The sequence below is a fragment of the Nycticebus coucang genome, chromosome 18, assembly GCF_027406575.1.
Source record: "Nycticebus coucang isolate mNycCou1 chromosome 18, mNycCou1.pri, whole genome shotgun sequence".
NCBI lineage: Eukaryota > Metazoa > Chordata > Mammalia > Primates > Lorisidae > Nycticebus > Nycticebus coucang.
Window position 1 is genome coordinate 31652598 of NC_069797.1, and position 16229 is coordinate 31668826.

Consider the following 16229-nt stretch of genomic DNA (forward strand, 5'->3'; position numbering starts at 1 on the left):
TGCCATGGCATCATAGCTCATAGCAATCTCAAACTCCTGAGTTCAGGCAATTAATTCTCTTGCCTCTGCTTCCCAAGTGCTTAGACTACAAGTGCCCACCACAACAACTGGCTAGTTGTTCTATTTTTAGTAGAGATGGAGGTCTCATTCTTGCTCAGGCAGGTCTCAAACTCCGGGGCTCAAGCAATACACCGGCATAGGGCCCCAGAGTGCTAAGATTACAAGCGTGAGACACCACAACTGGCCTCCCCTAGAATTTTTCAAATGCTAGGTCCACCCAAGAAATTTTCTACCAGTAATAAAAATCCTACTTTTCTAAAATTGTCAATCTGTTCTTCATAAACATCTTTACAAAAATGAACTTAATTTCATCAAATAAAGTACTAGAAGGAACATCAGAGAAATCTGAGTAACAGCTGGGCACCTATAGCTCCCTAGTTGGAGTGCCGGCCACATACTCCAGGGCTGGTGGGTTCGAACCCTTGCCCAGGGCCTGGTTAAAAAAAAAAAAAAGCTGGGTATCGTGGTGGGTACCTATAGACCTATAGTCCCAGCTATTAGGGACGCTCAGGCAAGAGAATTGCTTGCACCCAGGAGTTTGAGGTTGCTGTGAGCTATGCCACCGTGGCTCTCTACTAAGGATGACAAAGTGAGACTCTGTCTCAATAAAAAAAAGAAAGAAATATGAATAATAAATGATATAATTAGAACGATCTCAAAGTTTTAAAAAGCTGGTAATTTCAATAAAGTCAAATCATTTTTTCTATATTTTATACCATAGAAATTATAAACCATTTCCCAATCAAATTCACTATACACTAGTACAATCTTATAGTCTTACTATAAAATAATCAATGCTTAAAGTGCTATTTGTTATATAATTAGGATAATACATATTCTTAAATATTAAAGAAAAGTAAAATATAAATTTCTGTAAAAAACGAATACTTTCTCCATGCACGTGAAACCTTTCTTTCCTGAACTGAGTTTTATATAGATTCTATGAAATGGAGACAGGATAAAGGATAAGTATTTTATAAGGGAAAATAAACCTATTTTAGTATCTCTGTAAGTCATGCATTTTACCTAACTGAAATTCATTTTGAAAACAGATTATGAAAAAGCTTTTCTTTTATACAATGCTAAGCAATATATCTCTTAATAGTACTCACCATTCATTAGACTGTAGTGTAGGGGATTCATTTTGGGCTATGTGATATAAGGCACTCATTGCATTCATATTAAATAAAGGAGGCTTCCTTTCCGCTGTAAAAGAAAGGAAATTTCCTTTTAAAATATATGCCTATATAAAGGGGTACTCAAGGAGTGTTCAAATTTTTTTTTTTCTTTTTTGCAGTTTTTGGCCAGGGCTGGCTTTGAACCCACCACCTCCAGTATATGGGGTCCGGCACCCTACTCCTTTCAGCCACAGGCACGGCCCATCAAATTTTTTAAAAATACTTTTTAAAACAGTCTTAAAGTTATCTCCCCAAAAGCAAGTAGAATTCAAATGACATGTGCAAGTGAGTCAATTGAGAATAAATTGCTAATCTGATGCCCTACCATTCCTAAATATTTGAGCACATGCTTTTTTTTTTTTTGTAGAGACAGAGTCTCATTTTATCGCCCTTGGTAGAGTGTCGTGGCATCACAGCTCACAGCAACCTCCAGCTCCTGGGCTTAGGTGATTCTCTTGCCTCAGCCTCCCCAGTAGCTGGGACTACAGGCGCCCGCCACAGCGCCTGGCTATTTTTTTGTTGTTGTTGCAGTTTGGCCGGGGCCGGGTTTGAACCCGCCACCCTCAGTATATGGGGTCGGCGCCCTACTCACTGAGCCACAGGCGCTACCCAAGCATATGCTTCTTATAAACAAGAACATTTTCCTAAAGAACCCTAACATCCATTAAATTGAGCCATTTATAACAATACTGATAACATGCTATGTAATCCTCAACCTCCATTCAAAAGTTTTGTTAAATGTTCCAATAATACCCTAAATAGCAAAAGTGAGCATTCATCATTTGCATCCTTCCAGAAATTTGTCTATTTTATCCCAGGTGTCAAATTGAAGGACATAAAATTGTTCATGTCACCATTACCCTTATAATATCTGTGAGATCTGTAGTGATTATAGTGACATTTGACATCTCTATTTGTTTTCCTGATCAATCTTGCTACAGGCTTATCAATCTTATTGATCTTCTCAAAGTACTGGTGTTTGGTTTTACTGATTCTGTTTTTCTGTTTTCTATTCAATTGATTCTTGCTTCTTCTGCATATTGTGGGTTCAATTTGTTCCTTTCCTAGTTTCTTAAGATGAAGTCTAAAACCATGATCTTGAAATTTTTTTTTTTTTTTTTTTTGTAGAGACAGAGTCTCACTTTATGGCCCTTGGTAGAGTGCTGTGGCATCACACAGCTCACAGCAACCTCCAGCTCCTGGGCTTAAGCGATTCTCTTGCCTCAGCCTCCCGAGTAGCTGGGACTACAGGCGCCCGCCACAGCACCCGGCTATTTTTTTGTTGCAGTTTGGCCGGGGCTGGGTTTGAACTCGCCACCCTCGGCATATGGGGCCGGCGCCCTACTCACTGAGCCACAGGTGCTGCCCGACCTTGAAAATTTTAAAGTATAGTTCAATGTCTGTAGGCTCTACATCCATAAATTGAAACAACCAAATGAAATACTTCAACTGAGGATCGAAAAATGTTTCAACCAACTGAAATACTTCAACTGAGGATCGAAAAATGTTTAATTAAAAAAAAAATACAAATTTGAAAACAATACAGTATAACTATTTATTTAGCATTCATATTGTATTAAGTATTACAAGTAACCTAGAGATGACTTAAAACTATTTGAGAGGATATACATAGGTTATATGCAAATGCTATGCCATTTTATACAAGGGATGTGAGCATCTATCTGTAAGATACTGGCATCTACCGGGGTCCTGGAACCAATCCCCTGCAGGTACTGAGATATGCAGGACGCCTGAATACCCTTCACTTTGGGTTTCTCTGATATTTTCTTTTCTTTTTTCCTTTTTGAGATAGAGTCTCACTATGTCGTCCTGGGTAGAGTGCCGTGGTGTCTCAGCTCACATCAACCTCCAACTCTTGGGCTTATGAGATTCTCTTGCCTTAGGCTCCAAGTAGCTGGGACTACAGGTGCCCGCCTATTTTTGGTTATAGTTGTCACTGTTGTTTGGCAGGCCTAGGCTGGATTCGAACCAGCCAGCTCCAGTGTATGTGGCTGGTGCCAAGCCTTTCTGATATTTTCTGTTACTACATTTGGACTGTACACTTTTGGCAGGAATATCACAGAAGTAACAGTATATTTTGCTCACTATACCCCATAAGGTGGTACATGATTTTGAGTGGTCCTGTTACTGACAATCACTATGACCACCTAATTAAGGCCCATGTCTACCAGGATTCTTGATGATAAAGTTTATCTCTTCTCCTTTGTAATTAATAAATATTTTATGAGAAGGTTCTTTGGTTTTATGTATGTATGTATGAATGTATTTTTAATTTTTTTGGTGACAGAGTCTTACTCTGAGTGTCATGGCATCATAGCTCACAGCAACCTCCAACTCTTGAGCTCAAGTGATCCTTATGCCTCAGCCTCCCAAGTAGCTGGGACTACAGGTGCTGCCACAACACCTAGCTAGTTTTTCTATTTTTAGAAGAGACAGGGTCTCACTTTGCTCAGGCTGGTCTCAAACTCCTAAGCTCATACAATCTACCCACTTCACAGAGTACTAGGATTAAGGCATGAGTCACTGAGCCTGGCCAGAGAAGGTACTTTGAATCTATATAAATATCCAATTTCTCATAGAAGTTTCATTTTATTCTTTTATCTATTTATTACATGGATTCATAGATTTATAGTCAACAAATTTTTATTTATTTAGACAGAGTCCTACTGTGTCACCTGGGATACAATGCAGTGGCATTATACATATTCAACAAAATTTTATCTATGTCTATCTATCTATATAGAGTCTCATTCTGTCACCAAGGCAGAGCAGTGGCAGTGGCATTATCATACCTCAATGCAACCTCAAACTCCTGGGCATAAGTGATTATTCAGCTTCAATCTCCTTAGTAGCAGGGACTATAGGTGTACACTACCATGCCTGGTTAATTTTTCTATTTTTTGTAGAGATGGAGTCTTACTCTTGCTTGAGCTAGTCTTGAACTCTGGCCTCAAGCAATCCTCTCAACTCGGCCTCCTAGTTTTAGGAGTTCTTATTATTTATTTTGATGTTCAAAAATTATCTCATGTCGAAAGGCATGTTCTAGTTTAATATACTGATGGTATGACATTAAAAATACTAAACAGTGGGTGGCGCCTGTAGGCCGCCAGCCCCTATATAACAAGGGTGGCGGGTTAGAATCTGAACCCTGCCAAACTACAACAAAAAAAATAGCTGAGCATTGTGGTGGGCACCTGTAGCCCCAGCTACTTGGGAAGGTAAGGCAAGAGAATTCCTTAAGCCCAGGAGTTGGAGGTTGCTGTGAGCTGTGACGCCACAGCACTCTACCCAGAGTAACAGCTTGAGACTTTGTCTCAAAAAAAAAAAAAAAAAAACATTAAAGGGTGGGCGGCGCTTGTGGCTCAGTTGGTAGGGCGCCGGCCCCATATACGGAGGGTGGCGGGTTCAAACCCGGCCCCGGCCAAACTGCAACCAGAAAATAGCCGGGCGTTGTGGCGGGTGCCTGTAGTCCCAGCTACTCGGGAGGCTGAGGCAAGAGAACTGCTTGAGCCCAGGAGTTGGAGGTTGCTGTGAGCTGTGTGAGGCACGGCACTCTACCGAGGGCCATAAAGTGAGACTCTGTCTCTACAAAAAAAAACAAAACACTAAAGGGTGAAGAGCGTGTTTACACCATTGGGTAAAATGGAATGGGGATTCAGAATTTGAGGAGATAAAGAAGAGTATGTGTCAGTGGAGAGTGTGGTCAAAAAGACAGGAGATTGGTTACATACAGGAGAAATGTTTTGTTTTGTTTTGAGACAATCTCACTCTGGTGCCCAAGCTAGAGTGCCCTGGCATCATCATAGCTCACTGAAACCTCAAACTCTGGCATTCAAGTAATCCTCCTGCCTCAGCTTCCCCAGTAGCTGGGACTACTGGTGCCCAACACAATGCCTGGCTAATTGTTTCTACTTTTAGTAGAGACAGGGTCTCCCAGTCTTGCTCAGCTCAGGTTCAGGCTAGTGGTCAGAACTCCTGAGCTCAAGGGATTCTCCCACTTCGGCCTCCCAGAATGCTAGGATTATAGGCATGACCTGCTGCACCTGGCTGTAGGAGGAATTTATCAAGTAAGAAAAAAAAAAAAAAAGAAAAAAAAATTTTTATTTTTTTCCTGAGACAGAGTCTCACTGTGTCACCCTCGGTAGAGTGCCCTAGTGTCACAGCTCACAGCAACCTCAAACTCTTAGGCTAAAGTGATTCTCTTGCCTTAGCCTCCCAAGTAGCTGGGACTACAGGCACCTGCCACAGTGCCCAGCTATTTTTGGTTGTAGTTGTCATTGTTGTTTGGCTGGCCCGGGCTGGATTCGAACCTTCCAGCTCCAGTCTATGTGGTTGGCACTCTAGCTGCTGAGCTATAGGCTCCAAGCCCAAGTAAGAAAATTTAGCCAGGATAAGAACAGGGTTTCTCATTATCAGAGATGCGTTTTACAAATATGGAAAGGAAGAAAGCTAGAATAAATAGTATGGTGTTGGATTGGAGTTTGAGATATTGCAGTGCACAACTGTTTTCAATAAATATACACGTACATCTGTGTATAATTACGTAAATGTATATATATCCTAACTCTGTTCACTGAGAAGGTCTGGGAGCAGTGACATCCCAGTAGCACTAAGCATACTTGTTGCTATGGCTCTTTGGAAAAGTGGTTGATCCAGTGTCTGGGGTAGGTAAAGTACAAGATAAGCTGAAGACATCTCAGTGTACCAGAAAACAAGAAAGTGACCAAAAAATAAGGGAGCCATCCATGTCCAAAAGGGAGACAAGGTATATCGCCAGTCAATTCCTGGCCTTAAGTGATCTTCCCACATTAGTTTCCCCAAGTTCTGGGATTTTAGGCATGAGGCACCATGCCTGCCTATGAACAAAGGTTTTTGTTTCTTTTTCCCCTTACAATGGGGTATTATTTTTATTTGAAGAATAAATATCCTCTGTAAGTTAGGTTTACTTATATCATCTCTAACTTTAGGATGTATTAATAAAACAAACTTGGCTCAGCGCCTATGGCTCAAGCAGCTAAGGCACCAGCCACATACACCTGAGCTGGCGGGTTTGAATCCAGCCCAGGCCACCAAACAACAATGATGGCTGCAACCAAAAAAAAAAAAAAAAAAAAAAAAAAAGCCGGGCCTTGTGGCGGGCGCCTGTAGTCCCAGCTACTTGGGAGGCTGACACAGGAGAATCGCTTGAGCCCAGGAGTTGGAGGTTGCTGTGAGCCGTGATGCCATGGCACTCTACCCAGGGTGACAGCTTGAAGCTCTGTCTCAAAAAAAAGAAAGAAAGAAAGACAAATTCTACAGTACCTGAGACTACATCATACACAAATGGGATTAAAATGATAACTAACATTAATCAGTAAGTACTATGTGCCAAACTTATTTTCTAAGCAGTTTATACATATTATCAATTAAACCTCGTGAAAACTCTACGAGGTATATAAAGGTGCTCAAAATTACTCTAATAAATGGCAACATTAGCAATGATAAAATAGAAAGAAAAAAGTATATAGAGTTAGATTGGTCCTGAATTAAGAAGAGTCGATTCAAATAGCATCATGAAAAATTTTGTTAAAAATTTGAAAAAAAATTGGCTCAGCACCCGCGCAGTGGTTATGGTGTCAGCCATACACACTGAGGCTGGCCAGGGCCAGCTAAACGACGACAACTGCAACAAAAAAATAGCTGGGCGTTGTGGCAGGTGCTTCTTGTCCTAACTACTTGGGAGGTGCAAGAGAACTGCTTTAGCCCAAGAGTTTGAAGTTGCTGTGAGCTGTGATGCCATAGCACTCTACCATGAGGGTGACACAGTGAGACTCCTATCTCAAAAAAAAAAAAAAAAAAAAAAATTTACCTGAAACAGTTCCATTTAGAGAGTAGAATTACAGGTAATTTATTTTATTTTCACTATTTTTGTATATTTCTCTAATATTATACCTTGAACATATATTCATATAATTTAAAAAAAGGTAAATTAGGGGTGGCGCCTGTGGCTCAGTCGGTAAGGCGCCGGCCCCATATACTGAGGGTGGCGGGTTCAAACCCGGCCCGGCTGAACTGCAAAAAAACCAAAATAGCCGGGTGTTGTGGCGGGCGCCTGTAGTCCCAGCTACTTGGGAGGCTGAGGTAAGAGAATTGCTTAAGCCCAAGAGTTTGAGGTTGCTGTGAGCCCTGTGAAGTCATGGCACTCTACTGAGGGTGGTAAAGTGAGACTCTGTCTCTACAAAAAAAAAAAAAAAGATAAATTATATTTTTATAAAGATAACTGTACAATAATGCCTATAGCTTAGAAAACTACAAACTAAGGATTTTTTTTGTTGTTAAATTAGCTGTAAACAAACATAAAATCCACCCATGAAAAACTCTGAACTTTAAGATTCTTGATCATAAAACATATCAAATAATTTCAACCTGGTGAAACCGAAGTATGAAAGTCATATTTATACAGCAGCATATATATCAAAACCAAGAATATTATAATTGAATTGTTTCTTCTCTTACCTACAAGAAAACAGTATGCTTTACTTCATTTTCCTTAACTATTCCAAAGCAGAAAAGCATATTATGATAGACATACATTCTAAGACTGAATCTAATTTGCATTGAAAATCATGCTACTGGACAGCAGCTAGTGACATGTGACTATTTAAATGAAAAGTCATTTTAAAAAAGGAAATTAGGCGGCACCTGTGGCTCAGTGGGTAGGGCGCTGGCCTCATATAGAGGGTGGCAGGTTCGAACCCGGCCCCAGCCAAACTGCAACAAAACAAAAATAGCCGGGTGTTGTGGCGGGCACCTGTAGTCCCAGTTACTCGGGAGGCTAAGGCAAGAGAATCGCCTAAGCTCAGAAGTTAGAAGTTGCTATGAGCTGTGTGACGCCACGGCACTCTACTGAGGGCGATAAAGTAAGACTGTCTCTACAAAAAAAAAAAAAAATTCAGTTCCTCAGTTGCAGTAGCCACATTTCAAACGCTGAAAAGCCACACAGATCAATTTTATTATAAAAAGATATTGCTAAAATCTTCTCCTGGCACCATATCAGAGTTAAAACATAGTTCCTGACTTAGCAATTCATTTAATTTAAAATATTTTTAAGTAGATTTTTTTAAAGTTATTAGCTCCAAGAAATTCTTTAAAATGTATCACCCATGTAAAATCATCTAAAGACAATCACATGTCCCAAAGTTTCTTTGAACTAACTATAAAATCTCCTGGTGGGCACAGTGGCTCACACCTATAATCCCAAAACTTTAGAAGCCTGAGAAAGGATCACTTGAGGCCAGAAGTTTGAGACCAGCTTGGGCAACATAGTGAGACCCTTTCTCTACAAAAATTTAAAAGATTAGCCTGCCAGGCGTAGTGGGATACATGTACTCAGGAGAACTATTTTAAGCCCAGGAGTTCAAAGCCACAGTGAGCCATGATTGGGCCACTGAGCTCCAGCCTGGGCAACAGAGCAAGACCTTGTCTCAAAAAAAGGGGGTTAAACAAAAATAAAACCGGGCGGCGCCTGTGGCTCATTAGGTAAGGTGCCGGCCCCATATACGGAGGGTGGCGGGTTCAAACCCGGCCCCGGCCAAACTGCAACCAAAAAATAGCCGGGCGTTGTGGCGGCCGCCTGTAGTCCCAGCTGCTTGGGAGGCTGAGGCAAGAGAATCATTTAAGCCCAGGAGTTGGAGGTTGCTGTGAGCTGTGTGAGGCCATGGCACTCTACCGAGGGCCATAAAGTGAGACTCTGTCTCTACAAAAAACAAAACAAAACAAAAACCCTCCCATTGTGAAAGCACTCTATTTCTCTATTTTATGAACCAGAATAAAAATAAACTAGATAGTCCAGAAAATAAGAGGCTATTTCATGGAAATCACATAATTCAGACAGATTTTGTTCTAAGCAATATAATTAGCCAACACACATTTTCTAATCAAATAAATCTTAAAATGTATCAATGAAACCTAACAGGACCATTAACGCAATTTCCCTATAACCAAGGGACATGTGTAGGCATTAGCTAGCCTAAGTATGTAAAAGCATAAGTATGTATAAAGTATACCTTCTATGCATATACTATATACATATATACTACATAGTATAGTATATATTATACTATAGTATTATATACTATACCAAATAGTATGTTAACCATCTTCTCTACAATTATATCCAGACTTCGTCTTTTTTTTTTGTAGAGACAGAGTCTCACTGTACCACCCTCGGGTAGAGTGCCGTGGCATCACCCAACTCACAGCAACCTCCAACTCCAGGGGCTTACACGATTCTCTTGCCTTAGTCTCCTGAGCAGCTGGGACTACAGGCACCTGCCACAATGCCCAGCTATATTTTTGTTGTTGTTGTTGTTGCAGTTTGGCCAGGGCCGGCTTTGAACCCGCCACCTTTGGTATATGGGGCCAGAGCCCTACTCACTGAGCCACAGGCGCCGCCCTATATCCAGACTTCTTAAGAAATTAATTAGGATCTACAGATAGAAAAATCATGGATAAAAGATTAAAGATTAGAGTTTAGGACACTTAAAGGTACTTTTAAATGGAAGAAATATTGTGCAAACTTTAAGACCGAGAGATAATCAGAGAACAACATTATGATAACCTCTAAATCTATGCAGATGCTGTCAAACTATGTTAAAACCAACAGAATGATGTAGAACTTGAAGAGAATGGTTAATGTAGGAATTTCAACAAAAGTAGAAATATTTAAAATTACATGATGTGGGAGGAAAAATTAGACTGCAAGATAGAATAAGTCTGGTTATAACAGAAATTATAGCATTTATCTACTTTATAACAATAAACAAGTTTTTAGCTGGCCCAGGCCAGGTTTGAACCGCCAGCCTTGCTGTGCATGGCTGGCACCATAACCACTGTGCTATAGGCGCCGAGCCTAACAATAAACAAGTTTTTACCTTTATTTTACCTCAATTTCCCTATTTCTAGTAGAAAACTATTGACAAACCCAGATGGATAATGATTAATCAAAATAGCCAATGAATTTTCAGTCTCTTTAGAATGATTCGATTAAATACTCCCAATATTTCTCACTCTTAAATAAAGTTTGAAGGGACATTCTTGTAAGATGAAAAAAAGAAAGACAATTAGGCTGTTAGGTGGAAGCTTAGGGAATCAGAGCAAGAAGGTTATCATCATCTTCAATTATAGTGACAGTCCACCTGGATCACAGTGAGAATGTTAATAAGTTAACATTCCACTGCTTTTAGCATAGTTCCTTTTAGGAGCAACAGAACAAAATGCGAGCATAGAATCAAACAGCTATCTACGGCTGGGCACAGTGGCCCATGCGTGTAGACAGCTTGAGCTCAGGAATTCAAGACCAGCCTGGGCAAGAGTAAAACCCTATCTTTACTAAAAACAGAAAAACCAGTGGGGCATGGCAGCACAGGCCTATAGTCCCAGCTATTTGGGAAGCTGAAACAAAAGGATCACTTGAACCCAAGAGTTTGAGGTTTGCTGTGAGCTACGATGCCACAGCACTCTACTCTAAATAGCTATGGAGAGTAGATTCCAATCTTTTCCCCTCACTCCAAGACTGTCACTGCAGTGATCCAATACCTGTCCTATAGCCCCTCCTTGAATAAAGACCGTTTTCCTGTCTTTATTTAAAAAAAAAAAGTCAAGGCTTGGCCCACTGGCTCATGCCAGTAAACCTAGTGTTCTGAAAGGCTAAGGAGTTTGAGACCAGCCTGAGCAAGAATGAGACCCTGTTTCTAATAGAAAATTTAGCCAGGCATTGTAAGTGCCTATAATCCTACCGAGGTGGGGGGGCTGAAGCAGGAGGATCACTTAAACCCAGGAGTCTAAGGTTGATGTAAGCTAGGCTGATACTATGGCACTCTAGCCTGGGCAACAGAGTTAAGACTCTGTGTCACCAGAAAAAAAAAAAAAAAAGGTTATGGTATGGTATGCAGTCTAATACCTAATTTTCATAATTATCTTAGGCAGGGGTAAATAATTCATGAATGCTTTAGAGGTGCTCTATATATAGTAAATCTGATAATCATGGACATATTCAAGGTATTTAACAAATACTTAGTAATGTTAGACACAGATATCTTAAATGTAATTAAAACCACAGTGGAAAATTACGTGAGACCTAATGTAACAAAGCAAATATAATACACCTCATCTACTATATATATATAAATCACCAGATAACCAAAGTGAAAACTTTAACAGGTTTATCGCTCCCCTTAGTAGAATTGACATGTAAGGTAAAAATTGACATATAAGATAAATTTGATATAGAAATTGAGGTAAAATTCTGAACAAAACTTAACACATAGTAATGAAGAAAAATGCTTACCTAGTTCAATACATGTTATTCCAAGAGACCATACATCCACTTTGCCATCATACTGTCCTTCATCCATGGCTAAAATTACTTCTGGAGCCATCCTAAAACATAAAATGATCATTTAAATTAAAGTTTAAAATAGTATACTATTCTTTCAGAATGTAATGACCCCTACATGGATAATACTGGTTGAATTTCAGCCATTATCTCTGGATGTAATAATTTTTATAATGGCAAATAAGTGCATTACAGGTGATAGGTAAATATTTAGCAGTACATATATAGTTTTACATCCATTCTCACCATGTGTCATAACCATGTAATAGCATCCCAAAAGCAGAAAGCCTCCAATGCAGGATTGTATTCCACACCTATTCAAGTTTGCAGTTTATACTATTACATGTCCTTTAGGCCTGTGGTTCTCAAATATTGTGGCCTCAGGATTTCATTTCAAAAGTCTAATTTTTACTTGTAAGACTGAATTTTAATATTGGCAATAAATACTTTTAGTTGTTTTTCTTTTTTTTCCTCTCACAACTATACAAATATGGAAGTTGTTTTTCTTGATGTGACAAGCTCACCTCACTTTATTTATTCAAGAAAATACCTGCTATTATAACCAAGACCTAATAACCATAGTGTCTGTGTGAAAAAAAAAAAAAAAAGGCTTAGCGCCTGTAGCTCAAGCTACTAAGGCTCCAGCCACATACACCGGAGCTGGCAGGTTCAAATCCAGCCCGGGCACGCCGGACAATAATGACAGTTACAACCAAAAATAAAAAAATAAAAAATAGCCAGGCGTTGTGGTGGGGGGCCTGTAATTCCCCCCCTCCCCTCCCCAAAAAGTGTTTCAGGCCAGGCACAGTGGCTCACAATTATAAACCTAGCATTCTGGCAGGCCAAGGCATGTAACTGCTGGAGCTCAGGAATTCAAGACCAGTCTGAACAATATCAAGACCATGTCTCTAAAAAGTAGCTGGGTGTTGCGGCAGGTGCCTGTAGTCCTAGCTACTTGGGAGACTCACACAGGAGGATCACTTGAGCCTAAGAGTTTGAGGATGCTGTGAGTTATGATGCCACATAACATATGTAGTGAGGGCAACAAAGTAAAGACCCTGTCTTCCAAAGAAAACAAAAGGTGTTCCATGATAAAAGCAACTTACAACTCAAGCACACAATTACCAATTTTATGGCTATCTTTGTTATAAAATGAAATACCGATTCACAACTTCAAGCTAGAGTCTAAATTTTTTTTTTTAGACACAGCCTCAAGCTGTCGCCCTGGGTAGAGTGCTGTGGCATCACAGCTGACAGCCACATCCAACCCCTGGGCCTGGGCTTAAGTGATTCCTCCCCAACACCTGGCTATTTTTTGGCTGCAGTTGTCATTGTTGTTTGGCAGGCCCGGGCTGGATTCGAACTCACCAGCTCTGGTGTATGTGGCTGGCGCCTTAGCGGCTTGAGCTATAGGCACTGAGGCTAGAGTCTAAAGTTCTTTTTTTTTTTTTTTTTGTAGAGACAGAGTCTCACTTTATGGCCCTCGGTAGAGTGCCGTGGGCTCACACAGCTCACAGCAACCTCCAACTCCTGGGCTTAAGCGATTCTCTTGCCTCAGCCTCCCGAGTAGCTGGGACTACAGGCGCCCGCCGCAACGCCCGGCTATTTTTTGGTTGCAGTTTGGCCGGGGCTGGGTTTGAACCCGCCACCCTCGGTATATGGGGCCGGCGCCTTACCCACTGAGCCACAGGCGCCACCCGAGTCTAAAGTTCTTAATGATACTTTCCCTTGCACTTCATTTGTGTTGGGTGTTAAGAACAGACAGACACAGAAAATAACTGCTTCTATCCTGGAGAGGTGGCTCACACCTATAATCCTAGCACTCTGAGAAACTGAGGTGGGAGGAATGTTTGACCTCAGGAGCTCCAGATCAGCCTGAGCAAGAGTGAGACCTTGTCTCTACTAAAAATAAATTAGCTAGGGCAGCGCATGTGGTTCAGGTAGGACACTGGCCCCATATACTGAAGGTGGCGGGTTCGAGCCCGGCCCTGGCCAAACTGCAACAAAAAAACAGCCGGGCATTGTGGCGGGTGCCTGTATTCCCAGCTACTTGGGAGGTTGAGGCAAGAGAATTGCCTAAGCCCAGGAGTTGGAGGTTGCTGTGAGCTGTGACGCCATAGCACTCTACCGAGGGCAATAAAATAAGACTCTGTCTCTTAAAAAAAATAAAATAAAAAATTATAAAAAAATGAAAAAAATTAGCTAGCCATTGTAGTAGGTGCCTAAAGTCCCAGCTACTTGGGAGGCTAAGGCAGGAGGATCACTTGAACCCAAGAGTCTGAGGTTGTGGTGAGCTAAGCTGATGCCACAGCATTCTAGAGTGTCTCAAGAAAATGAAAAACCAAAAAAACTCCCCCAAAAGCCCCAAACAAAAACAAACAAACAGAATGAACAGTTGCTTCCTGCTTCATTAAGGAGCAGGCACTCCTAGTGTGTGTGCTCATGCACACATGTATGTATATATAAAAAGATGTGGACATGTAATCAGTTCTTGTGTTCCAAATATAGCATATACAAATACGTAATAAAGTAAAAATAAACCTCCAGTTGTCAATATCAGTGTTTCACCAGTATTCAAGATGTTTAAGTAAGTTTGGGAAATTAAGTTAAGCAAAGTTAAAGTACTAGTTTTTTTGGAGACCGAGTCTCACTCTGTTGCTCAGGCTAGAAAGCCATGCTGTCAGTCTTAGCTCATCACAACCTCAAACTCCTGGGTTAAGCAATCCTAACGCCTCACCCTCCCAAGTACCTGGGACAACAGGCATGCGACACTGTGCCCAGCTAATTTTTTCTGTTTTTAGTAAAGCTGGGGTCTCTCCCTTGTTCCAGCTTTCTCCCTCTCTTGAGCTCAAAGGATCCTTCCACCTTGGCCTCTCAGAATGCAAGGATTATAGGCGTGAGCCATCGCATCTGACCACTTTTATGTTTTTCATTGTAGGACTTTCCAAGGCTTTTATAACAGCTAAGATTCATCACCAATTGCTAAAGAGGAGAATCATTAAGAAGTATTATTTGGTTCGGCACCCGTAGCATGGGTTATGGCGCCAGCCACATACACCGAGGCTGGCAGATTCAAACCTGGCGCGGGCCAGCTAAACAACAATGACAACTGCAAAAAACATAGCCAGGCTTTGTGGTGGGTGCCTGTAGTCTCAACTACTTGGGAGGCTGAGGCAAGAGAATCGCTTAAGCCTAAGAGTTTGAGGTTGCTATGAGCTGTGATGCCACAGCACTCTACCAAGGGAAACATAGTGAGACTCCGTCTCAAAATAAAAAAAACTGTATTATTGCCTTAGAGAACCCTTCTTTGTAGAGGAAAAAGGAATTTATATAGACCAGGGTTTTACACAAAAAATTTTTGATTGTCTGGCTCGGCGCCTATAGCTCAGTGGCTAGGGCGCCAGCCACATACACTGGAGGTGGTGGGTTCAAACCCAGCCTAGGACCGTCAAAAAGCAATGACAACTACAACAACAAAATAGCCAGGCGTTGTGGTGGGTGTCTGTAATCCCAGCTCCTTGGGAGGCTGAGGGCAAGAGAATCGTTTAAGCCTAAGAGTTTGAGGTTGCTGTGAGCTATAATGCCACAGCACTCTACTGAGGGCAAACACAGTGAGACTGTCTCAAAAAATAATTTTTTTTTTGGTTGTCTAGTGCAGTCGTTTTTAAGGTTTTTTTAAACATTTACCTCCCAGAATTTATAAAAACTATACATCCTTTGTGCATTTGGGGGTTCATATCTACATTCTATAAATTTAATAGCTGCAAAAGGCTGGGTGTGATGGATTATGCCTATAATCCCAGCACTTTGGTAGGGCAAGGGAGGAGGCTCATTTGAGGCTAAGAGGTCAAGGTCACCCTGGGCTACACAATGAGAGTCCCATCTCTACAGAAAATAAATAAATAAAAAATTAGCTGGGCATGGTGAAGTGCATCTATAGCAACAGTCACACAAAAGCCTGAGGTGAGAGGATTCATTGAGGCCAGAAATTCAAGGTTATACAACCGTGTCATTGCACCCACCCTAGGTAAACAGAGCAAGACCCTGTTTCCAAAACAAAAAAAAAATGTGCATATGATATAATATATAGAATATACTGTACTATACAAGTGCTTTAAAGATATTTAAAACCTTGAGATACAGAATTAGTTCATTCAATTTAGTAAAATCACTGCCATATAACCTAATTAGCAAAGCCAGTCTTCATGGTCATATCAAACAAATCAGATTTGCTTTCTGTCAGAAAAAAGTTGGACTTCATTGTTCAATGTAAACATGTCCATGACAACCATCTCAGTTCTGAATTCTAACACTAGAAAAATAAAAAGAAAAGGAGGAAGAGTCTTGGAGGAGAAAGAAAAAGAGAGGAGTAAAAGGAAGGGAGAAGAGATGACTAGAAAGGCAATGATGAGCTTGTGCCCTGACCCTCTAATATTTCTCATAAATGCTATATACTCCTAAAATGTCTTTCTGATGTCCCTCCGAGGCTTTAACATTTAAGAACTAAGTACCACTGTAATATTGAAGGTAAGAGAGAGCTTCCTTTTGTAAGCAGGAAAAGGGAAATTTGAAAGACAAGTGGGAAAGAAGATGCA

The 16229-nt window shown here is 40.8% G+C and overlaps 1 protein-coding gene across 1 annotated transcript in view; it reads right to left on the reverse strand.

The window, feature by feature from the left end:
• The window catches only part of TAOK1 (TAO kinase 1), a 156704-nt gene that overhangs the window by 56478 nt on the left and 83997 nt on the right, over positions 1–16229 (reverse strand). Inside the window, exons 8-9 of the mRNA XM_053570912.1 lie at positions 11587–11678; positions 1173–1266 (exon numbers count right to left, since the gene is read on the reverse strand). Of these exons, the coding sequence (XP_053426887.1) occupies positions 1173–1266; positions 11587–11678 (186 nt within the window). The remainder of the gene's footprint in view (positions 1–1172; positions 1267–11586; positions 11679–16229) is intronic.